The sequence below is a fragment of the Colias croceus genome, chromosome 23 (genome assembly GCF_905220415.1).
Source record: "Colias croceus chromosome 23, ilColCroc2.1".
Classification (NCBI taxonomy): domain Eukaryota; kingdom Metazoa; phylum Arthropoda; class Insecta; order Lepidoptera; family Pieridae; genus Colias; species Colias croceus.
In genome coordinates this window covers 1,207,158-1,234,056 of record NC_059559.1, presented here as the reverse complement: position 1 = coordinate 1,234,056, position 26,899 = coordinate 1,207,158, and the positions used below count along the sequence as shown (strand labels likewise).

Here is a 26,899-nt window from a genome sequence, read left to right as displayed (position 1 = left end):
TTAGATAGAATTAGAATAAGAAATGTTGTTATTAATAAGTGATGTTCTTTAATTAAATTGAATTTTTCCTCTTTATCATCTACTAGCTTCCGCCCACGACTTTGTACGTGCATCCCCGTTTTTCCCCGTTCCCGCAAGAATTTCGGGAAATCCTTTCTTAGCGGATGCCTACGTACTAACATCTACCTGCATGCCAAATTTCAGCCCGATACGTCCAGTGGTTTGGACTGTGCGTTGATAGATCACTATATCAGTCACCTTTGAGTTTTATATACACTACTCAAAACAAAATAGGGCCCACCCTGATTTTTTGCTGTGTTGTAAAAACTCTTCACTTTTTTCTTATTTTATTAATGGGTATAAACGAACAAGGTGTAGGACAATTGTTTTAACGTAAACTTAAGCAAAAATTAGCGATTTTATGAAAATTATGCAAAATTAACAGTATTAGAGAAAAATTGCACAAATAAGACACATGACAAAAGTTTCAATAAAACCTTTATTAACAAAAAAATATGGTTTATTTTATAATTAGTAGCGTGTGGGACCCCCTCTGCTCCGTATGCACTCTCTGAGCCTATCTGGGACACTTTCAATCAAATGGCTTACATTTTCTTCAGGTATTTGCTCCCAACAGACTTTAAGAGCATTTATGAGATCTTGTTGGCTGTTTACGTTGCTGAAATTTGCTTTGACGCTCCTTTTTAATTGATCCCACAGATGCTCTATTGGATTGAGGTCAGGGCTCATGGCTGGCCACGGCAGAACACTTATATTGGCATCAGAGAGTGCTCTTTGAGTGATACGGGCTATATGTGGGCGGGCATTATCTTGCATTAAGATGAATTCTTCGCCAATTCTTTGTGAAAATGGGATCACGTGAGGCCGGATGACCCGTTCGACATAGGTAGTAGCAGTCACGGTACCTCCATCAAGAACTACGAGCTCCGTTTTGCCATGTAGGCTAATGCCGCCCCACACCATGACGCTTGGACCTCCAAATCGGTCTGTTCCGTGGACACAAGGTTCAGAAAAACGTTCACCTTCCCTTCTCCATACACGCACTCGACGATCGTCACTTAAAAACTTCACTTTAGTTTCGACCGTAAACAGTACTGTCCCCCAGTTATCCATAGTCCAGTCTGAGTGATCACGAGCAAACCTAAATCGTGCTGCACGATGAGCACTTGTCATTTTCAGTCGAACAGCGCGAGTTCTGGACCTTTGGCCACCTTCATGAAGTCGATTCCGAATGGTTTGATCACTCACTCGCGTGCCAGTAGATTGACGCAGTTGATTTTGTAAGGCACGGGCGGTTAACGTCCGCTGCCGACGCGCTGTTAGTCTGATGTACCGGTCCTCTTGGGCTGTTGTAGCCCGAGTACTTCCTGTTCCACGTCTTCTAGCAACACTACCTGTCTCTTGATAACGATCCCAAGCATTTCGGATAGCTCGACGTGACACACCAAGACGTATTGCCACCGACCTCTGAGAATTTCCTTCTTGAAGCAAAGCAACTGCTCTTGCTGCCGTTTCCATATCCATATGAACGCGAGATCCAGGCATAATAATCACGAATAATACCGAAACCAAATTAAACTTAAAAAAATAACGATGTGCTACAGTAACATTCAGAATGAGACTTTGAACACAAGTGATTGAGAATTTGGAAAGAACGTGATTTTGAAACATTTAACTTTTTCTGGTTACCCACTTGAGAATAACATTAAAAATAATAGTAAAAACAGCAATAAAGTTTCGTTAACATGTCAACAACGTAAGGGAATACTCAAGTACCCCAATAACTACCCTATAATTTACGTGTAGGCAAAACTTTGAAATAAGTGTAGGTGGGCCCTATTTTGTTTTGAGTAGTGTATATAGATTTCTATTAACGATTTAATATATCTAGTTGGCTTAAACTTACTATGATCAAAATACTTCCTATAAACTTCCGATATTTTATAATATAATCATCATTTGGTATTATAAAGGCATATTTTTCTTTACTCAAATACATAATTTAAAATAAGTGTTGAGTAGTGCTTCTGCCCCCAAGGTTGTTAAATGATAAAGCCTTTTCTTTAATCACTTTATTGCTCTTTACAATACATGTGTTGTTTAAGCTAGCCGTTATGCACTACTGAGTTACTGACTCAAATAATTCTAATAAATGTAAAAAGCGTCGGGGAAACAATGTGGACACACACATATACAAAAAGCTCGATCAGCGAATTGCATATATTGTGTGTCCCTACATTATCCCCCCCCCTTTTCAAAAAAATTATTATACACTCCAAAAAATTTAATAAAAAGACATAAACACAGAACAATTACAGCAAAATAGAAAATGAGATAACAATGCAATACATACATTAATTCGTAATATTTCTTAATTTAAAAACGTCAAAATAAATCTTACATCCAAACGGCGCCTAAATAAAATTGATCGGAATACGTAGATAGATTACGATACACACACTCACTAGTCACGAATTTATCCTTATGTTACAACTACGATATTGTTTATTTATTTTACACGTATCCCGCAGTGGCCGGCGCAGGCTGGGTCACTTGCCCTAGCGTCGCGGATGCTCGTCCTTGGTTGGCCTTATCCACCTCGCGACGTAACCAACTCCTGATATCTTTTGATCATCCTCTTCTCCATTACTAGGTGGAATATAAAAATACCACATACCTTTTTTTCAAACTTCGCGTTTTCGTATGGAGCACTTTCAAAAGCAACACGTCTGAGACGTTTAGGTGGATAACTATTAATGATTGGAATTCCTGTATCGCTGTCTTGTTGACAAGAGTGTATTGTATTGCTCAACGATCTATTGTCTGAGCAACAAGAATTCGATTCAGTACTTTTCGCTGTATCATTATTACGCAGTGTACTACCTAACGATAATTCCTCGCCACAATGCGCTGCTAAGGAATCTACACTTGTGTGGTTTATTCTCTCTTTACCTTTGACGTGCTCAATTTTATAATCGTAATCTTGTAATTTAAGTTTCCATCACGTTAGTCTGAATTGGTTAACAGCCCATATTATACCTAACAATTATTTTTCAGTAGTATTATATTTTCTCTCGGTTTCACTTGAAATTCTCGACGCATACGCTATCGGATGAGTCTGTTGACTTAATAATGCACCTAGAGCTATATCCGATGCATCTGTTGTTAAAACAAATGTTTTATTAAAATCAGGGAATGCTAAAATCGGAGCATTCATTATTAAATGTTTACACGACAAATACTTCTTTATATTTTGGGGGCAAGTATCTCGCCTCGCGGCGGTGTTGAAATGAACTCCGGCTGAGTGGCCAGACGGCCGGAGTCTAGGGCGACTGAGTGAGGAACCTACGGACTATCCGAGCGTTATCCAGAAGGACTGCCCGCTGTATCCCCACTGTCACGGGCTTCAACGGTAAATTCAACCTCCTTAAATATTGTTTTAGGAGAGAGAGAGAGTCAGACAACTCAGAGAGTTTAATTATCTTTTAATTAACTTGTTATTATATTTATATATTTCTGAATAATTTTCATTGGTCGAAACACTTAACAATACTTTATATTTCGGATTATTCGTTTCAAAATACGGTAAATAAGATTTAACAAAATTAAATTCTATGGCCCTTTGTTTTGAGAGGCCTTTTTGTAAAAATTTGCTTCATCTATATTATTATTATGAAAAACTTCTTCTGCCACTAAACCTTTACCTAAGTTCGTTTGACCTGGGCGTAATTGAGGTGCTGTCCTCATGGACATGTCTTCCGTTTCGTTTACATTCCTATTCATTGGACGATATTGATTGCGTTTAAAATAGCTATTTTGTGGCTTATTAAAAACATTATTTAGGTTTGGCTTCCAAGGATATTTTTGGTGGAAGTTATTATTATTCTGATTATGATTATAATTATTACTATAATTCATTTTTGGATTTTGTGGATAATAATGTTTTTGATTCATAAAATTGGGTTTCTGTTGTGGATAACCCTGCTGAACGATTCGCGGCGGCGGTAAAATACTTGAACATTTTTGCTTGATATTATCGAACCTACCCTCGGCTTCTAATTGCAATATTCGGGCGGCCGTTTCTTTACAACCACAGTTTGACACGTAAATTTGGTCATGGTGTGGTAAACTATTTCTCAATGCATTTTGCGCTGTATTAAATATGGTTCCATTACATCAAGGTCTTTGGATCCATATTGTCTATGACAGTTGGATTATAACAGTAAGTTGAATAACTCAAATTACTAAGACTTCTCTCAATTTCAGAAGGAGAGTCATTCTCTCCAGTGTCCCTATAGCTATATACAAAAGTCGGGAGTTTCAGAAAGGATTATGCTACGGTACTTACAGCAAATATCCGATGATGACCTCCTTTTTCATTTCCTCCCTCGAACTTCGTATTTTCACTTATTTATTTATGAGTTGCCTAACTTTCAATCTTAATAGATTTCGTGAACTTTTTCGTAATTACTATGAATTTACTTTTTATTCACTTGTTAGGCCCCTAAGTTGGGCGCCAGTAAAAATAACTGGGTCGAGATTACTTATTATTATTAAAAAAGTCTTATTGTGAACTGCTTATATATTTAAGATATCCTCCTGCCTGGGGTCCGGTGGCGGTTCGATACCGTATAACCATTAAATTAATATCCCTTTGTTTAATCAATTACTCATTGTCTACTAAATAGGCGTATTGTTCATGTTAATGCGTTCCTTCTTGGATGTCCACGGCGTTATCATAATGAGTTCATTGGAATTCGCATGATCCTGTAACTTAGGTATTTGCCTTGTCTTATTTATTTTAAAATTAAGTGTGGCCTTTTGCTTTGCTTTACTTGCTAAACCGGTAGATCTGACCCTCCCGCTGGTTAGGTGGTGTTACAACCATTGAGAGAGAAGCCCGTAAACTAAAAATATTAATTACAAAATGAAATAAAATAAAATACAATATAATGACAATGTGGTGTCGGTAGGTAGCAAGGGAAATGCAGAAGGCAGATTAAAATAACAATAAAAATAGTGAAAGTCTGTATCGTACTCATGTAGACCTAGGGGATCATTTTCGTAGTAGTTCCGCACTGAAGACATTGAATGATGTGACGCGTTTACCGGAGAGGGTAATATATACGTAGATTGCGATATTGGCGTAGATGATGTTGAAGAGGTAGGTAGTGAGACTAATTTCATCAGCAATAAAAGTTTGAATTTTACTTTTCAGTCTTAGTTTTTGTACTGGCGTTAAATACTTGAAATATGGCGCCAATGATTTTAAGAACAACATGTCTTCATCGTCTTGTTCTTTGTTTTTCTCATTAAAAGATTGTATTTTTTGTTTTTCCACTTTAATCATTTTTAGTTGAAAAAGCGTCAGTTCTGGTTTTTTTGTCTTCATATGATATTTTAAACAATTCTCGCAATCAAACACGTGCGTTGCGTTGACGTCAAGTTTACAAAATGGCGGCCGGCCGGATGGCTGGGGCGAGAGGGGCGCGGGCGCGGTACCACTCCAACGTTTTCACACGAATTTCAATCAGGACACCTATTCAAATTCAATATGTTTGATCGCGCATTCGTACGAACTAAGTTTGAGCGAATAGAGTTTCAAACATTTGAGTCGCGCGACCGCATCGTGCGATTGTCAGATAGGACACCTATTATAGAGTTCAATATGTTTGATCGCGCGTTCGTACGAGTAAAATTCACGCGAACTTACGATGATCGCGCATTCGCGTTCTATTAGAACAACGCCTCACGATCAAAGTGGTCGTACGATGACCTAAGGGCGGGCCTCACATATAACGTCCGTTTTAACAGGATCCGTTTCAACGAATCCGTCGCTACTGGAGATAGTATTCACACAGCATTTATAGGATCCTTTTTAACGGATCCGTTGCTACTGGAGGTCATAGAATACAATTACTCCTAGCGGAGAAGAACAACAACTACATACAACGCAAAATCAATCCTGCCATCTAGTTTATTACCAAGTCAACACGTGTGAGCGCGCGAAAATTTGAACCGCAGTTTATGAATCTAAAAATAAAATAATGTTTGAGATTGGCATTTTCACTTGCATGAAAACTCAGTAGACTTCAGAAACATAATACTGAGTTTTCTTGCAAGTGAAAATGCACGTGGATGAAAAATAAAACAGTAAGTACATTTTTTACATGTTATATTACAATAATAAGAGATTGACATAAATACCAACAAACTTAAACTACTTGTGTAATATTACATCCATTTTTTTTTGCAACTTTGTCGCAGAAGCTTCTTCAGCAAAGGCTCTATTTTTGATTGTACAAAATCTTTTTGTGCAAATCACAAATACTGATTTAACAATTATATTTACATTTTCTTCTTTGTGATTTGCACATGTTATAAAATCAAAATTAGCGGAGTTTTTTACATTTTCAATTACAGTTTGTTTTAAAAATGTTATATGAGCCTTTTCCTTTAAAAAGTTGTTCACTACTGTGGCACAAAATTCCACACAAGCTATTAATTCATTAGTAGCATAATTAAGGCTTTTTTTAAAATCATTATATTCCTTAAAATCAATGAATATGTGACTTCTTTGCACTGTTTGAGCAACAAATGTCTCTGAACATGTTTCGCAATCATTAATTGGCAACTGTTTTAACAAAAACCCACAGACGTAAGCACAAGCTTGTATTTCAGCAGTATTTTCATTGAGTGCTTCTTCGATTTCAAATGGTAAAAGATCTGAAGAAGAACTTAATGAAAATACTGCCGAATCAGACTTGGTTTCACTTTCTGTGGGCTGTGTTTTCTGCTGGGACAATAATGTTTGAAAATTATCAATAATGACATTATTGTCCAGTTCACAGTTACCAGTTGTGCCTATGTGGAATAGGTTGCTCAAAATGGCAGTTTTTAAGCCAGCCACAAACTGTCCACTTGTGGGATTAGTGTTAGATCCACAATTTCCACGAATAACACCAAAAAGGTTCTCAAGGGGATCTTGTTGAATCCTTCTAGTGGCTAAACTACGGATGCTCCATTTTTGTTGGAGGTTTCGCCACAATCTCTCCATTGCATTTAAGTTCCAAACCCACCCTTCTTGGGATGGAGGCTTTCTATGGATCCCAATGAACTTCAGAGTGTTGAAAAATTCTTTCATTTTTGAAAAAAATGTTATGTGTAGACTTGTTGCTGTTAAATTGGTAGCATGTGGCTTCCCTCTTCTTAAGTCAGCAGAATCACTGTTTAGCGAATCAAATAATTTGTCCATGTCTGCAACAACATTAGCCGTAACTGCAGCTTCTGTAGTTAATGTTCCTGTAAAATAACATTAAACTGTGAATAAATAGTGCTCACTTACGTTACGTAAAGAACTTACATACAAAATTTCAGGCTTATAGGTTTAGCAGTTTGGGCTGTGCGTTGATATCTGTATATCTCACTCAGTAAGTCACCTTCCCCTTTTATATATAATTTATTTTCAATAATAAAATGTTAATTAGACACCTACATCTTTTTTTTCACAAGTCTGACATATTTACAATGTGAATGAAGTCTATCTTTCATACTATTAATTTAACATTTTGACAAATATTTTAAAATGTTGATGTTTCCCATCTAGTTTAGCTTCTAAATAATGAGAAATTGGCAATTCAATGCATGCTTTGCTTACATACCATCAGCAATTTTGGCGAACATACCAGCTGCAACCGAGTGACTCAGCACTTGAGCAGCAAGATTCACCTTCATCTTTTGCTTAGTGTTGGGATTCAGATGATCTTTTTTCAAAGATGGTGCAAACACAAAATTTGGATTTATGTTGTCAACTTCATAAAATTCAGTAATGTGGCTCCATTTAGCTACTCCTGAAAGTAAAATATTTAAATATATTAATTTCAGATTTCTGGAGAATTTGTATGTGAGTACTAAAACTAAAATTAGCTATTAAATGATTTCTTACCTCTGCCTATTTTGTCACCGCAATGAATATTTGTGGTACATTCCAGATCATATTTTAAAAACAAATTTCTAAAACATTTTAATAGATGAGGAGTGTCATAAAATGTGACTACATCTCTTTTTTCAAACGATATGTATGGGTGCTCTTTTGTTGCACCCAATATACAGGGTTACAGGAAAAGTCGATGTAGATCCGTTAAGGGCATGTAGTACACATCATTTCTGAATGATTTCACTATGTAACCTCCCATCCTAAACTTAACCGTTTTCGAGATATTCGAGTTTTAATTTTTTTTATGAAAATGCCCAATTTTTCGGCTATTCAATTGAATATTTTGAATTTTTTTGACTCTTATGATTATTTTTTTGGTTTTTTACATGAAGAATGAGATGCTTAATTACCTCAATGACTAAAATTGCACGTAAGTTTACTAAATAGGTCATTGTAGACGATCGAAACTTAAGAAAATAAGTACAAATTATAAAAATATATTTTTCTTTTCTGGATATCTCAAAAAATTATTATGGCACTTGCTCTGCAGATGTGCTTAAAAACATCTACATTTTATCAGCTATCCAACGAGGTATAACAACCTATGGTTGTATTTAAACTCAGAGAAAAACACAGTTGAAAAGGTTCAGGTAGTAGGTCTAACGGGTCCCTCGGCTATTGTCCTTCAAGTTAATCCGGTGCGTGTGAGCGAGAAAACTTACGATTTATGCAGATGAGAGTGAGAAAAATAATGTGCAAAAACAAGTTTGGGGATACAACATGCCCATTGTTTTGTATTTCGTCGTTTGTTTGCTTGCCATCCATTTTAGTCTGCTCATGCGATTCGTCCATGGTAGATGCGAATTATTGTGCTTTCGGATTCCCACACGACTTATGTGTGTGACTCAGGTGACCTACTAATGATCTCCCATTACAATTACTGCGGGACATGTGGTTTCAACATGATGGCTGCTCTGCTCATTTCAGAAGAAGCGTTAGCGAATGGTTGGACACGTAACTATCCTAACAAATGGATTGGACGAGGTTGGCCTTTACCCTGGCCACCCAGATGTCCCGACCTGACCCCCATTGATTTTTATGTATGGGGGCACATGAAGAGCCTCGTTTACAGTGAGCCCAACCCCATATCGTTAGTGGAAGTTCTCAAAGAAAGGATGCTGCTTGTGTGCTGTTGAAATGCTGCTAACGACATAAGAAGAACATTAACCACATGGTGTAGTGAAAAGTGGACCACGTGAAGGAATGAGAAAATGTGTGCGAAATAGAGGTGGACACGTAGAACATGAACTATAAAATTTTATTCAAAAACATTAGGTGAATAAATGTTATTTTGAACTGATTTATTGTTTCATTTATAGACCGGGATCCCTCGCCCTTTTTCGTAAGTGATTACTAACAAGCTAAATTTTCGTCAGTAGCTTCATTTTGACGAGACGCCCAACATTAGCTAGTACAAAAATTTCGTAAGTGGTAGCTAACAGGGGTAATGAGAACATAATTTGTTGATTTAGTGGTTATCAAAAATTCATTACTAACTGGTTTTTTTATTTATAATTCTTATAATAATAATCTAAATTAGCCGAAAAAATATTTGTCCTACAAAATGCTAGGTTTGATCAACGAGGTCCCATTTTTGCAACATGTACTATTTACGAGGTCATGAAAAATTATTACTAACCAGCTGATTTTTTTTTGTTGGTTAGTTAATAATTATATAATTTAACGCCCACATTGTCCTACACATTACGTGGAACGTTTTTCTAGTCCGACACTCTTAGGTTGTAGTACAAATACTAGATGTAAAAATAATTAGTATCAAGTTGAAACTTCGTGAGTAGCTTCGTTTCAATGAGACGCCCAAGAATTTCCTTTACGAAAATGCTCGATTGTGGTAGCTAACAGGGGTAATGAGGACATAATTTGTTGATTTAGTGGTTATCAAAAATTTATTACTAACTGGTTTTTTAATTTATAATTCTTATAATAATAATCTAAAGTAGCCGAAAAAATATTTGTCCTACAAAATGCTAGGTTTGATCAACGAGGTCCCATTTTTGCAACATGTACTATTTACGAGGTCATGAAAAATTATTACTAACCAGCTGATTTTTTTTTTGTTGGTTAGTTAATAATTATATAATTTAACGCCCACATTGTCCTACAAATTGCATGGTATATTTTGCTGATCCTCCAATGGAATTTGAAATTCATAACAATAAAAATCTATTCATTCTGTACATTTTTCTATTGGAGTTTAGTTATATTAGTACGCATGCGCGCGATGCTGCGTACTAGTCCAGGAGGAATCGGCGCATGAGTACCGAAAACTATTCCACCTCAATTTTTTACGTGATCCTCTTCAAATTGCCACTGATGATATAAATGCATGTTGCCATGGGGCAACCCGGTGCCATATTGTTTAAACCGAAATTGTTTAAACAATTGCAAGGAATTGTTATTTTTCAACCGGACAATTTTTTTTTATATTTTTTATCGAAATACCAATAAAAAAGGTCCAATTACTTTTCACGATAAAGTTAATATTTTCAAAGATATGAATTTTTTAAGGTTTGAAAAATCTCAAATTTGGGTACTTTCGACCCATGGAAAATATATTAAAAAAAAAAAAAAAATATAAGTAATATTTTTTTTTCAATTCTCTATACAATAGTTAATAATATTGTTAATAGAGATTTAAGAAAATTTCATTGTTTATATCTGTTTTTTAATTGTTAACTTCGCGCGCTCACAAGTACGCGCCGCTTACCTTTAAGTATCGCCGTCTCTCTCTTACTCATGCGCTGCATCGGCCTCTCTGTGTCTTGAATCATTATTTATCATTTATCTTAAAAACTATCAACTTTATCAAGATTTTTAAAGAGAGCAATCTTATTAATAATTAAATTGTCTACAATTTGTTTCTTATATATTTTTTTCTGAAATCAATTTTTTTAAAGTTATTTAAGCATAAATTGAAACATGTAATTAAAATTACTTTTTTATCAGTTTATATTACTTTTTTGTTATTATCATAAGTAATTTTTGCATTTATCTCAACAATAATAAGATATAATAGTATTTGAACATTTTTTGAAATCACAATTATTTATAAATAATAAAATTATATTGGGTACGCACTTGGATGTTTAGAAAAAACATTCAAATAAATTGAAAAAAAATAAAATAAAAACTAATTTTATAAATATATATCATGGTGTGTGTATGATTGTGTCTAAGTAAGAAAAAGATTCTTTTCTTTGTTTTTTATTTTCTCAAGGTTACTCTTTGTATTAAACCGCAAGATGTTTGTTTGTTCTTGTGACAAAGTTATTGATTATATATAACATTTAAAATAAAAATACAAGTTAGTGCATGTCGATTCTCAACTGATCATGATTTCGTGTGTTATTAACATTTTAACAAGTTAACAATTAAAAAACAGATATAAACAATGAAATTTTCTTAAATCTCTATTAACAATATTATTAACTATTGTATAGAGAATTGAAAAAAAAATATTACTTAAATATATTATTTTTTTTTTAAATATATTTTTCATGGGTCGAAAGTACCCAAATTTGAGATTTTTCAAACCTTAAAAAATTCATATCTTTGAAAATATTAACTTTATCGTGAAAAGTAATTGGACCTTTTTTATTGGTATTTCGATAAAAAATATAAAAAAAATTGTCCGGTTGAAAAATAACAATTCCTTGCAATTGTTTAAACAATTTCGGTTTAAACAATATGGCACCGGGTTGCCCCATGGCAACATGCATTTATATCATCAGTAGGGCAATTTGAAGAGGATCACGTAAAAAAATTGAGGTGGAATAGTTTTCGGTACTCATGCGCCGATTCCTCCTGGACTATACTGTGTTTAGTTACTCCATGCTGAAGCCGACTATAACCGTGCTGTTTTTTTCTGTTGACCACGTGTTGGACGCTCTGAAATAACTTACATTTTTTTTTTAATTGCTCAGCAAAAATGGAGTGTTTTTTATGCAGTGTATTGTGTGATAACCCTCGCTTTAGAGAGAAACGCGAAGAGATCAAGAAATTTTCTCAAGAAATTTTGCTTTCTTGTCGAACTTTTTTGTCTGCTCGAAAGCATCATAAACATAAATATAGTAATGTCGTATTACCGGAAAATTGGAATGACGACATAATCGGGTATCATTCCTCTTGTTATAAGGAATTCAGAGTGAAATCTCAATATTTGTGTTATCAACGGTAAGTCGATTGAATATTTTTTAATTTTATTTTCAAAATAAGGTAAAGCACGCAGCCGTTGCTCAGGAATTTGTATATCTATATATATGAATATAGATATACAAATACATGGAGTAAGCAGTTACTGATCGCTGAGCAGCTACTGGGTGTTTTACCCTATATGATAAATAATTTATTAAGTAGAAGTTTTCACATAATTATATAAAAAGCATGATAAAATTATAGCTATTTTTTTTTGTAAAGAATAATTTTACAAAGTACATTGTGCTTTACATATTTTACTAAAAATTTTGAAGTATAATATATAAATATATATATACATTTAAGAAGGGTTTATCGTTCAGTTTGTCCATAAAATGCTCTTAAACAAATAAAAATGTTTAAGAGTATTTTATAGACAAAATTTGCATTTATCGTTCAAGTGCAACAAGGACCTTACTATTTATCTCAACGGATGCAATAAAGAAACAAGTATAAACCCTTCTTAATACAGAAGTTAATTTAACCGCGTGCTTCTCATTTTCTCCATTGAGAGTCAGAGAGCACAATTATATTTGGAAATGCCCAATTGTTTTTGATGATTTTCCACAGAGCGTAAATCTAAAAAAGCACATGGTCGTACACTTAAAAAAAAAGCAAATTGTTGTCTTAAGTGTCTACTTTTCGGATCTGCTCATAAAAAATGTTTAGCAAACTAAGAAGTATCAAATTTTTTAACAAATCAATGAGGTGAAATTTCGAAAAAAAAGTTTTCAAACTCACAGACTTTTTTTAAAGGAAGCTAAATTGTTGAAATTTTTTTATTTTTGTAGTTCTCTCTGAATAACTCCGAAACCGTGAATGATAAAAATTTTGTATGGTAACATATGAAAACTAAACAGTTGGGACTAAAATAATTTTTTTTTTTGTTTATTGAACGACGATCTCCTTCCGAGTTACAATCTGTTGAAAATTATCCAAACATTTATGACCTTTTTTTCAATCCCGTAATTTTTGTGTCTAATGTATATACTTAATTTGAATTATTCTTTTATTTATTTGTTTTATACAGAACTGAGCCAGCTGTAACATCGTCTGCAGCTGAATGTACTGAAGTTACAGACGCTTCGACTTCTTTAACGTCTGCTCCAATCGTAGAACCACACTTAATGCCATGCTCCTCTCGGTTAGTTCGTTGAATATTCTTTTTTTACGTTATTGTTCATTCTTATAATGAGTACATGTGAATACACAGATTACAAAATTATGCCATTTAAATATTTTTTAGCTATTAATTATTTTCGCCCATACACAAACAGGATGGCGATTGACCTAAAATACCTTGAAATGTCAGGGAATTTAAAATTTCTGGAATAGTCAGGGAAAAGTCAGGGAATCTTAATTTCAGTCAGGGAAATTTATAGTTAATTTTTTATTATTTTATGTTTTTTACAGGAAATGATTACAATCCCGCTTTTTTCCGTAAAGGAAAAAAAGACCTTTCAGTATTTTTAAGAAAAATAAAAATTTTCAAGAGGCTTTTATTCAACTCCTACGAAGTGATCATACAGTATTAACAACGTCAAATGAAATAGTTCGAATTATTGAAGAGTATGTATGTAGAGTGTACTCATTAAAAACCAAAAATGATATCAACAGAGGACGGTATGAACTATTTGAAAAAGGCTATAGATCAAAAGGTGGAAGTGAAAAAGTATTAAAAAAAAATATTATAGGATATGATCCTTCCAGTTTGCCACCAACAAAACAAGAATTGTTGCAACAAATTAAAAGAACGGTATTCATCAGCAATGTATGGTGTAATGCACACATGCGGTGCCCCACAGATAAAGTACCTGAAAATTATGGATGGACAATAATTGATGGTAAATACGAGTATTATTGGTTTGATGGTCCTCAAAGCCCATCCTTTGAAGAATTATCTTGTCAATTGCAAGGTACCCTATTAATATTATTGAAATTTGGTTTTTAATTTTTCGGCGACATTAATTAATTTTTTCATATTATTACAGATTTAGATACCACGGAAGATCAGAATGAAGAAGATACTGATGAAGATGAGGAGAGTGATGCCAGTAGTGAGGATGAATGTTTTTCTGATGAGTCAGATGAAAATTAATTACTTTTTTATATAAAAATATCTACTTTTTCATGTATGTTACATAATAAAGTTGATTTATTTCAATAAATATATTTTCACTTTACCTCATGTTGCACATAGGAAAAAGGAAAATTACGATTATTGTAGGACTACGGATGCATACCAGTTTTTTTGTAGGACATTGTTTTATTCGGATAAAAAACACACTAATGTATCACGTGATACTTTTGTCCTACAGTTACTAATAAAAAAAATGGTCCTGTGGTATGGACAACTTAGGAGTCTAGGACTAGAAAAACGTTCCACGTAATGTGTAGGACAATGTGGGCGTTAAATTATATAATTATTAACTAACCAACAAAAAAAAAAATCAGCTGGTTAGTAATAATTTTTCATGACCTCGTAAATAGTACATGTTGCAAAAATGGGACCTCGTTGATCAAACCTAGCATTTTGTAGGACAAATATTTTTTCGGCTAATTTAGATTATTATTATAAGAATTATAAATAAAAAAACCAGTTAGTAATGAATTTTTGATAACCACTAAATCAACAAATTATGTTCTCATTACCCCTGTTAGCTACCACTTACGAAATTTTTGTACTAGCTAATGTTGGGCGTCTCGTCAAAATGAAGCTACTGACGAAAAATTAGCTTGTTAGTAATCACTTACGAAAAAGGGCGAGGGATCCCGGTCTATTAGCTTACTACAATCACCGACGATCTGTACGCCAACTATGAGTTGAGCGTGAGTGACTTTGTATGCCAACTAGCGTTAACAACGCACCGATTACGTTATTTTCCAAACAATAGCCAGTAACTAGTCACTTACGCTCAAGTAATAGTTGGCGTACGGTCATTATTTGTACGATCGACGATGTGAACAAAAAAAAAATGCTATAAAACTGAATGATCTCCTAGGTCAGGATAGCGGGATATCGATGGATGCATGAAGGTTGTACCTAGCCGAGGGAGGCCTATGTTCAATAGTGGAAGCCAGTAGGCTGAAATGATGATGCTGAACTTAAGTCAAATTAATAAGATTAAATAAGGGCTATTTATTCTGACTGCCATGTAGCCTTAGAAACTAAGTTTCACCTTTGAGGTTAATAAATACCCTAGAGTGTTATACCTCGTTGGATAGCTGATAAAATGTAGATGTTTTTAAGCACATCTGCAGAGCAAGTGCCATAATAATTTTTTGAGATATCCAGAAAAGAAAAATATATTTTTATAATTTGTACTTATTTTCTTAAGTTTCGATCGTCTACAATGACCTATTGAGTAAACTTACGTGCAATTTTAGTCATTGAGGTAATTAAGCATCTCATTCTTCATGTAAAAAACCAAAAAAATAATCATAAGAGTCAAAAAAATTCAAAATATTCAATTGAATAGCCGAAAAATTGGGCATTTTCATAAAAAAAATTAAAACTCGAATATCTCGAAAACGGTTAAGTTTAGGATGGGAGGTTACATAGTGAAATCATTCAGAAATGATGTGTACTACACGCCCTTAACGGATCTACATCGACTTTACCTGTAACCCTGTATATAGGGCCCTCCTATTTACTCCATCCATATCGCAAACAGTTGCAGCTATATTTATTCCTGCTTCAAAGCATTGATGCAGAACCTGAAATATACAAGAACATAGTAAAGTGTGAGAATATGGTCATTATAAACATAAACGTATGTAAACAGTAATTGCACATTTATTACTTATAGCATGTCTAACTAAGAGCAAATAAAATTATTTATGAATAATTTTATAAATAATGACAATCAGTTCAAAATTGGCACAAAAATACAAATTATGAGGGAAGAGATCAACATCCATACCCTCATTCATGCATACAGGTCAAAATCATAACCCTCCTTTTTGTTTCGCTGTAGTAGGGTAAAAAAGGACCATACAGTCGAACTGAAAGCCTTATTTTTTTGTTGTTTCAAAAAAAAAAAAATCATATATTTACCTCCTTGATGAGAACAGCAAGTCTATCTGCTGTACTGAATCCACTTGAAAAGTAATGTGCTACCGGCTGCTTCACTCGTTTCCGGATCCCACTGATCATGAAAACCAAAGCATATCCAGCTAATTGTTCTGATCTTCCTTGTGTCCCATGATCTTGGAAACCTTCTATCATGTCATCCTTCTGATTATATTGCAGGTGCTTTTTTAATGACATTTCGACAAACATCAAAACATACTCATTGTCTTGGGGATGTTGGGTTTTTACAAATTTCTTTAAGACTTCAAGCACTGACGTATTGCATCCAACATCCATTAAAACTTTGTTAAGCCGATTCTTTAAAGTACTTGCCGATGGTAAACAAAATAGCCTTCGCAGTAAGCGGTAACAGGTTGGTGATCTTTTGTAAATTCTTAAGGCTATAATTTTTTCCTCTTTGGACCACCTCTTTCCTGTTAATTTTCTTTTTGAATTTCTTATTTGCCCCTGCAGGAGCAGTGAAAATGCAGGCGTTATATTCTTGGATAATTTCTCCACAGCCTTATCTTCTGCAAGAACTTTTAATACAGAATTGGCTTTTAATCTTTTTATTGTATTTTGCAATGTGCAAATTCTGCTCATGAACTTGGTACATTTTTTGTATAAAATTGCCTCTTGTTCAGTCATTTTCCCTTTTTTTGGCAGTTGACTCTGGCAAGTACCTGAGGTACCGGGTTCCATGTTCACATCAATATTTGAAAGGGGAATGCGTTCAGTTGGTCTTGATGGTTCATTAGAATAAGATGGAGCCAAAGCATGCTCAACCTGAAAGTGAAAAATTTAATAATATTAGTATGAGCATCAGCTTCAGTCAGCTCATGGATAGAAGACTATTTAGTTTAACTAGAGCATGATATTTTTCTTTGATAAATTACGTTTTACTAGAAGATTGGCTAACTAAAAAAAGAAACAGACAAAATGTGAACCACAGAGTTTGTCTAGAAGAGAACCTTTTATCGACTGGCCTGTTGGTCAAGTGGTTAGAGATCTTGACTGCTAAGCTGTTTGTGGGTTTGATTCCCACCCAGGACAATTATTAGTTACTTCTACTACACCGATTGCAACCATGAAATAATTAGGTAATGTTATACTTACATCACAAGGCACAGCATTATGTGCTAATCTCTTCATGGAATCATTTGACATGTCCTCAGGTTTAAAGTGTCTCTCACACAAAACTCTGTGCTCATTATATAATTTCCTTTGAAATTGTATAGAGCTGTAGTCTCCCTCAGGAAACATGTACTTTGCCCACAATTCACACCTGTAATAAAATCATGCATTTTGGTTAAATAAAAATAGCCAAGATTAGATTAGCTTTTTTGTTTGTTAGTATTGAATTGAAAAAATCAAATCAAAATAATTTATTAAATTTCATTTGTACATAATTATGAACTAATCAAATGTTATTTTTGACGCAAATGGTAGGGAAGCCTTAAACATACCGAAGCAAATTCCTTGTACCGGGCTTAGAAAATCGGTACAATTTAACATCATCTTCAGCAGGTGAAGCTCCGCATTTAAAGCACTTCCTTCTGTTTTCTTTTTCAGCCATAATTGAACTAAAAGAGTTACTTTCTAACAAAACAGCACAAATAATGGAGTCAACATCTCATACAATATAACACAGTTTTAAAGGTTTCGAGGAACAGAAGCTCAACTCGATGTTTCGTCGGACGACAAAGAGTCACTTATCTCACTGCACAAACGAATAACAATATTGATAAACGCTATCAGAAAACGAAGAAGTAGAAAGAAATATGATGCGCAGACACAAACAGACGCCATTTTCATGACGCTTTATTTTGACAGCAAACCACACCAGTGTTACCACATTATACAACTGAAACTACTATATAATATAGGAATTCCTTCATATAATTTTTTTACTTTGAGAATTCTACATTATTTTAAATCATTTTGAAAGTTCTTTACTCAATGTACAAAAGGCAAAATATTTTGTAATAAATTTTTGACATTATTTTGTAGAATTGACCTACTATAATAGTAGAGGATATTGTTACTTGCAGGTGGACACCCTAAAATTAATACCCCGTAGGTATCTAAAAGTTCCCATTGAAGTTGACGGGGGCTGCTGGAGGTGATTCAGGGCGAGTTCACATAGAACGTCTATTTTTACAGGATCCTTCTTAACGGATTTGTCGCTACTGGAGATAGTATTCACACAGCATTTACAGGATCCTTTTTAACGGATACGTCGCTACTAGAGATACGCTGCACTTTCGTTCTTTAATGTTCGTCCACTTTTCTACGAGGAACGACGTTGTCGTGTTGTATTGGTACTATCGTCGTCTGCGTTTGAGGAAGCCCCGGCGTTATTGGATCCATCCATTATTAAGGGAAAGATGTAGAGGTGCTGCTTTTGTGCGTCAGCTAAAAGAAGACGAATCTAAATTTTTTGCTTACTTCCGAATGACGACGTCTACTTTTGATGACCTTCTTAAACGATTAGAAAAGGATTTAAAAAAGAAAGACACTATCTGGAGAAAAAGCTTGTGCCCTGAAGTAAAACTAGCGATATTTTTAAGGTAGGAACTTTAATTTCTGTAATTATTAATTAAAATTTTAAATTACAAAGGCTTACAAAAACAAAGACTTATTTTAAAAATTACTTAGATCTGGGAAGTCTGACTCCTGGCTCACTGTGGATTCTACTGATGGCGAACCTTCTACTGCTGGTGTAGAATCAAGATGATGTGGCCTACTAAAATAACCTTGGGTTTGGTGGTTTGGTTGAGGAGACCACTCGTAGTTTGACTGACCATATCTCCTACTTTTAATATTTTGTAAAAGATTTAACACTCCAGACTGAAATTCTAACATTTGATCCTCATTAAGAGAAGATAGTTGCGGCAAAATACCTTTGAAGAAAGATAGATTCGGATTTTCAGGCTCATTTCTACCTTTTTTTAACTGATCATTCATGTATTCAATCATTTTGGTATCCACTTCATTCAAATTTCTTTTGATTGCCTTGCGTTTCGGAGGGGCTAATCTTAATTTAAAGAAACATTTGACTACATCTGCAATGGAATACGTAGCGATTGTAATCATAGAGTGACCAACTTTAAAAATCCCATTAGTGTGGAAGAAAGATTGGTATTAACAATCAGGTAATTTTTTTTTATTATAATTATGTGTGCGTACATTTAAATGAAAGACAAACATTTTATGTATTTATTCTAATTTTTATTATGTATTTATTATCTTTTTTATTTTTCTTTCATATAGGTAGTCATTATGTCGGTATAATGTGCAACAGAGTCTATAAAACACTTCTTAAGTCAGCAAAATTACGTAGAATTCTAGTTTTAAACTACTGGATGTACAAATTTTATAATCAACTATTACGGTATAAAAAAAAGGAATAATCACACATTCTTTTATAAGAAAAAGAAATTGAGGTGTAAAAAATCTTATATTCAAGAATCATATTCAGCATTAAATGATTCGTAGAATTGTTGTGTGTTTGTTGGTGGTGCCATGGATGGATGTGAGGATGCGTGCACAGGTGAGGGTATGATTGACATTTCGCATCATTGACGTAGGTGCATACGGGAAAGATAGTGATGGAGGCGTTCCCAGCAATTAAAAATTTTTTCAAGAACTTAAAAGTGGAAATATTCAATTACCACCCGAGGAACGATTACCGAATAGAAATATTTATGGCACCATTTATGGGACGAGGATCCTTTGAAAACGTTCAAAATGAGACCTTATGCAAGATTGCAAGAACACAAGCAACAGGAAATGCAGATAAATCAAGATTTAATTTCAAATTGTCTACTACAAGGGTCGGTATAGAATGCACCTTTGGAATGGCTGCTATTAAATTTAGAATTCTTTTAAAAAGCATCGAAACATCTGTGTGTCAATTAAAATTGTAAAGGCAGTCTGTCTGTTGCACAATATTATAATACACAGAGATAAGAGAGAATCAGAATTATCTGTAACAAATAATCAATTCAATAACAATAATTATGGAAGGCTTCCTCGTAAAAGAGTTAATAATCGCGCTACAATAACAACAATTAACGCTAGAGAACTCTTCACCACTTATTTCCTTAATAGAAATGATTCCTAATTACTTCTCAGTTTTAGTGAGGAGCATCGGTCGATAAAATATTATCGATAATTTATGAAGTACGGCATCGCTTGTACTAAAAATGTTTTTTGAATAAACTTAATATATAATTAAATACAGATGTAAATATAATAAATATAATATAATACGGATATGATATGTGATGTATAAAGTAATAATTTCTTATATAAAATGTGAAATGAGTTACCTACAACAACATGTTATTGTATAGGAATGATTTCATACATAAATTGCATGAATTTTAATTAAAAATAATATTGTTTTGAAGGTAGATATCAAAATCAAAAGATATCAAAAGCAAAATCTATTGTCACGGTTTGTACAGTCCACCTCTTAAGTCTTTTATTAATCAATAAATGTATGAATATCGATGCTATTGTCGTTGTGATACATGTATGATAATAATTTTTCCGTATGAATCTATTTTTTGTTCCGTTTGTCAAGTGGTAGCATGATTGGCTTCACTTTGAGCTATAATAATAGTGTGGATGGTGAAAATAAAAAAGCCAAAGGCTTCTCTGTAACATCCACACAATTCACCAACAACAGTTCTTGAATGTTTGAAAGATGTTGGTCCACGTACTTTGACTAAGAGCTAACGCGCAAGAGCAGCTTTTGTCTCCACTACTATTTTGTCTCTTCCATCAACTCTATGGGGAGTTGCGTCGCTACGTGCGCGCACTTTCTTACTAGCCTATAGAGTTGATGGGAGAGACAAAATAGTTGCGGAGACAAAAGTTGCTCTTGCGCGTTAGCTCTAATAGTAGTCGTAAATAAAAACATTCATCATTGCTTGGATGTACTTAATAAATTCGAATTCTATTTATGATGAATGGGTGCAGTTACTTTTGAAAGATAATTTTAACACAAAATACAGATTAAAAATATACTTTATGAATGAAACATTTATTTAGGTTTAATTTTCGGTCTATTTAGATTGTAGTTTTCCGATTTGGTAACTGTACAATGTAAACCTTGTACCTCCGTTCCACTACGCGGTAAGGACCATCATAGGTTGGTTTTAAAGGTTTACGTACTAAGTAATTCCGTACAAAAAGCTGCAGCCTTGTTGTATGAAGCCATTGTCCCTGTTTTTTTAGTACCTCATTTGGCAGTATGTAGCTGTATGAAAGGATTATTGCCTCCTGCATCTTGATATTTTAAAACTTCGGACCTGTAGAGTAATGCTTTTGCCCCCAAGGTCTCCAAATAATAAAGCCTTATTCTTTAATTACTTTTAATGCTCTTTACTATACGTGTTGCTTAGGCTAACCGTTATGCACTATACTGACTCTAATAAATTTAATAAATGTTAAAAGCGTCGGGGAAACAATGTCAACACATTCATACATATACAAAAAGCTTTGATCAGCGAATTGCATATGTGTGTCTCTACAGGACCAAAATGAAATAGTGTTGTCCTTTTTCTCCCATGTTATAAGATATATATTAGCCCACTGTGTTTCTACCTTCGCGATAAAATCACGCCGTGGCCCATTTCTCGAACTAGTGAAGTTATTTGTTCCTTTACTCGATTACATCGATTTTTGGGTGGAATGCAGTGCTCAAATGCGATATTACCACTCACTCTCCACTTGAATTGGCCTTTTTGTAGCTTCAGATTCATTTTGTTTACTCCTTCTACGGAGATCGCTCCGGGTTTAATTCTACTTGTAGTAGCCATTAGGGAGTTTTATTAAGTTTTGTTACCAACTCCCAATGAGCTGCTAATATGTGAATGGATTCTATGCTACTTTAAGATTTTTTAAGTTGGTTTGCAACTAGATTTACCTCATCAAGGTTGAGGTCTTTGACGTAATTCATTAAATAAACATGGTTTGCAATGGTCTCGTCAGGCGAGTCTAATTCGGGTGTGTGCACTTTAGCTGAGGGCTTCGGTGCTGTATGTATGGCGGGAGCCGCTGAAGGCGGCACCGCCACGTTTGACTGGGCCTGCGTCACTAGTGACGGAGGTTTCGTCCAAGCGTTCGTCTTTGGTGGTGGAGCCGGTATAAAGGCCGGCTTTGGTTGAGGGGGTTGAACCCCGGCGCGGGCGATTCCGCGATTCCGGGACCCGAAGTCTCGCATAGTACACAGGACGGTGGATCCTCATTGGGCAAATCCTTAGACCTCGTACAATCCTCCGTGCCGTGGTCGCCTAAGCACTTGACGCAGCGAGGCCGCGAAAAGCAGTTGCGAGCAGAGTGCCCGTAGAGTTGGCAGCGATGGCACTGCCTGATGTAACTGTGGGAGACGGGTGTTTCCACCTTGAGCCCTGAGAGTTTGCAGCATTGCCGCATTTTGAATATATCTTTCCCCTTCGGGGTACGAACAAGGACCGCGAGGACCATGTCGTATGCTACTTTGGTAATACGATTGTGCATCCGGAAGCACTCTTGAACGTGGAAACCTTGGCCTTTCAAGTCATCGAAGACTTGGTCGGCAGAGATCTCTTTAGGGATCCCTTTAATGACTGCTCTTAAGGAGCGTTCCTTCGGAAGGGGGAACGAATGTCCGCCTATGTTTTCGGCTCTTAAATACGCCGTGAAAACCCTGTGATGGGTTGAAGTTAACAATTGGACACGAATATTGTCCTTAGTAGGGCGAGCTTTGAAGGGAATTCCTTCATTATCTAGGTGGGCTGAGATTTTCAGCCAGGCTGATTTATCCCTCATGTAAACGGGTGGGGGAGAAGGCGGTTTACGGGTCGCGGTCGCGGTGTTGCCCGCGGTCGGGTCTAAGGGTGCCTGAGGGGCGGATGCCTGAGGGACGGGGGGCGCACGGCTAGGCTCGGCGCGCGAGGAATCACGAACGGTCGCGTTCCTTTTAGCGGGCAGCGCAGAGTCTTTTAGCTTGCGTTTCTTTTTATATTTGACGGTTTCGAAACCGTCCGATGAATCTGAGGACTCCGCCTCCGAAGCTGCTGAAGAATGAGCGCTTTCGCACTCCATACCGGTCGGGGCTTCGAACCCCGCTTAGACTGCCACTGGGGACAGCGGTGGGGACTCAGGAGAGTCCCGCGGCAATGTTTGGAGCCCCGGCTGTACTGCGCACGCGAAAGGCGTGCAATACCTCCGGGTTCTCCTTGGCTATAAATGCCAGAAGGGCATTTATGTCTAAGTCTGCCATCGTGGCAGACATCCTATCGTTCTAACCTCGTCGTCCTAGCGTCCCTCCCCGCTTCCGGGCGGGGGTGGGTTGTGTGTCTACACGTATGTGCGTGAATGTGGGTGTGTAAATGCGTCCCGCTGGTGATAGCGGGGTGAGGTTTGCACTACCTAACTGTCCGCAGGTGTCTATATAAAATGCGGTCAACAGTGGACGTTATATACAATACTACAGGGATTACTCCCGACGGTAGGTGAGGTTAGACGCCGTACCCCGTGTCACTGAGGTGCATTTTTAGTGGGTATACACCCGACGGTGGTAAAACTACCGTGCGTCTACCTAATAAATTATATTACTACATATTACACAACACAATAAAATATCTACATATTACACAATATATACTACATATTATACAACACACAATAAAATATCAATCAATACTAAAAACACTAGACAACATGTGGTGAATTATTTACATTGCGATTTCGTCCGTAACAGATTTCATTCATTAACTGTGTTTTAGAAAATCCAAACTGGCAGAATAATATCATGTCTTCGATTTCAACGTGCCATGGGTTTTCTACAAGTAGAAAACAGTTCTTAATTTTTTTCACATCAGAAAATCTATTTTGAATTTCTAACAGATATTGTTTCCAATAGGTAATCATATCTTCATAGATAATACTGTCTGGATTAGAAACTTCGGACTGAAGAGCAGCAACAGTTGGAAAAATCTCGTCCTTCGAGCTCATTTATGTATAAGTGCAGTTTAGCTTCAAATGCGAACACTTTATTGAATTTCTTAGTAATATTATCAGTCAAAAAAGCCGAAAGTGTCCACCATTCATTTTGCTCTAGTTGAGGGTATTCTTTACCACTTTGTTGTAAAAAAAGTATTATTTCGTGTTTCAAATGAAAGAACCGTTCTAATACTTTTCCTTTGCTTAACCATCTGACGGCCGTATGTAAGATAACATCGCCATAATTAGATTGAAATTCTTCAAGAAGGTCTTTGAATTTTCGATGATTAAGTTCGCGCGCGCGAATAAAATTTATAATGTTTATAATCGTATTCATCTTTCAATTTGTCATTAGAAATTTTACATGCCAAAGTTTCTTGATGCAGCAAGCAATGAATGGGCAACAAATTAGGTAAATGCCATTCCTTTTTCATTAAATCAATCAAACCATTGCTTGCTCCCACCATTGACGGACAACCATCAGTACACACTGATATCAACTTACGTACAGGTATTCTGTATTTTTCCATAAGTTCTTTGAGAACATCAATAAAATCATAACCTCTCGTATGACCCTTCATGGTAATTATTGCTAAGAAATCTTCTTCTATGATTCCATTCATTGTGCAGTACCGAACAAATAAGGAGCACTGAGCCATAAATGTTATATCCGTACTGGAATCACAAGCAAGACTGAAGTATTTGCAGTTTTTCAGTTTGTCTATTACTACCTCAAACAAATTTTTCGAAATATCTTCAACGCGGCGGCGACAGGTGGTTTCAGATAACGTAAGTTTTTTAACTTCTGCCATTATTTGTTTACTATTTGAAAAATTTTTAAACAACGTTTCAGAAACAGCTATCATACACTCTTTTATTAATTCAGCATCAGTAAAGGGTTTCATACGTTTTGCCAGAATGTTACAACTTAAGTTGAAGGACCCTGCCATGACTTTTTTGGTCTATAATTCTGATGAATATAAGTCTCATCTAGATAAATTATTTTTTTCCCTTGCTTATTGCTATCGCTTTGAAGTAATTGACCTCAAGAACCTATGTCGCCAAGTTTCGATATCATATCGTTCTACGTGTACAGAACGTTGGATTTTGTTCCGTGTGAAAACAAACCCATTTGATAATAATATCTAGCATAATGTTTCTCTGCAGCCATTAAATCCGATGCTGTTCCTCAAGTCTATCAATAGGTTCCTTAGTTATGGCACTTCCTTCTTTACAATATAATATTCATTGATTTTGTTTCTAATTGCTTTAATATCGAAACAGTCCAAGTTTTACCAGGGGTGCTGAAAACTCTCTGGTTTCCTTTTCCCTCATTATATATTTTTTTCGGTTTTGAAGCACTAATTTCTGGAAATAATAAATATTTCATTCATTCGTATAAGCGTTCCAACCTTTTTAAAAGGGAAATTTCAATGACTTTTTTTTGTTTTTTTTTTCAAGTGGGGAAATCTTGCCTAAGATACCCACGGCTCCCGGGGAAGGAGCCGTGGGTTATGTCGGATTCCTACCGACTAAAACCCCACCGTGTACCAACGCGCTGCTTTAGACGGGATGCGGGTACACATTCGCAATCTTCCGCAAGTCCCGCCCAGCAGTTGCCCGTTTCCAGGCCCTCCGCCACTTGCCCGTTTCCAGACCCTCCACCAAATGCCTACCCCATGGCGGCGCAAGCTGTACACAAATTTCAATGACGTGGTGTAACATTAAAACTGCAGCCTTAAAAATAAACAGATAGCGACAGAAACGGGATAGGTATGATGTAAGCTGTTGCGTCGCTGTCGCACAACATATGCTTCCTGCGACTGATGCACTTGATTTTTGCTGCAACTGGTTATTTATCACTTAAATGCTCCAAATGTATGCATCATAGCTCCGCCAAAAGTAGCATCCACATTTCATCCTCAAATATCTAAGAAAAAAATCTACATTATTAGCGAGAAGTTAATTCTAATATTATCACAGGATTGGAAACATTGTGCAAGTTAGTTTGTTAATAATTAAAGTTTTATACAAAATAATAATAAATGGGTAATAAATAAATTTAAGCTTTGTAAGTAAGTAACTATTTGGACATTTCTAGAATGTTTTCGATTAAAAAATGTTCTTCATGCTCTGAAGGGCTAATGCCACATCCGCCAACACGCACTTGGCCAGCGTGGTGGATTATGGCCTGTATCCTCATAGGAGGCCCGTGTCCCAGCAGTGGGAACGTATATGGGCAGATGATGATAATGTTATGTAAATGTTAAGAAAAAGTTTCATGGTACATCTATACATATAATAAATCTGTAGAAGGGTCAATTCTGTACATTGAAAATATTGAAAAAATAAATAACAGGGGGTGTTCCTGGATCGATACCAAACCCAAATATTTGATTAAAAATTTTTTTGTCTGTCTGTCTGTCTGTCTGTCTGTCTGTATGTGAAGGTATCACGTGAAAACTAACGGTTCGATTTCGATTAAACTTGGTATAATTATACCTTATTATCTGGGCATAAAATAGGATACTTTTTATCCCGGAAAAATACGTAGAAAAAAAATTAAACTTAGGCGCAGGCCAGACAGAAGAGACGTA

The 26,899-nt window shown here is 35.5% G+C and overlaps 2 protein-coding genes across 2 annotated transcripts; both read right to left on the bottom strand.

The window, feature by feature from the left end:
• Nucleotides 1-6,223: 6,223 nt before the first annotated feature.
• Nucleotides 6,224-8,122, bottom strand: LOC123702290. The gene is made up of 3 exons (XM_045650004.1): nucleotides 7,967-8,122; nucleotides 7,683-7,871; nucleotides 6,224-7,323 (listed from the first exon to the last, which is right to left on the bottom strand). Exons 2-3 carry the CDS (start codon nucleotides 7,753-7,755, stop codon nucleotides 6,242-6,244), a joined length of 1,155 nt encoding a protein of 384 aa, XP_045505960.1. The 5' UTR covers nucleotides 7,756-7,871; nucleotides 7,967-8,122; the 3' UTR covers nucleotides 6,224-6,241.
• A 7,716-nt stretch (nucleotides 8,123-15,838) lies between these two features.
• On the bottom strand, nucleotides 15,839-18,004 carry LOC123702543. The gene is made up of 4 exons (XM_045650320.1): nucleotides 17,771-18,004; nucleotides 17,421-17,589; nucleotides 16,290-17,090; nucleotides 15,839-15,949 (listed from the first exon to the last, which is right to left on the bottom strand). The coding sequence occupies exons 1-4, from the start codon at nucleotides 17,878-17,880 to the stop codon at nucleotides 15,839-15,841; spliced, it is 1,191 nt and encodes a 396-aa protein (XP_045506276.1). The 5' UTR covers nucleotides 17,881-18,004.
• Between the last annotated feature and the right edge of the window lie 8,895 nt (nucleotides 18,005-26,899).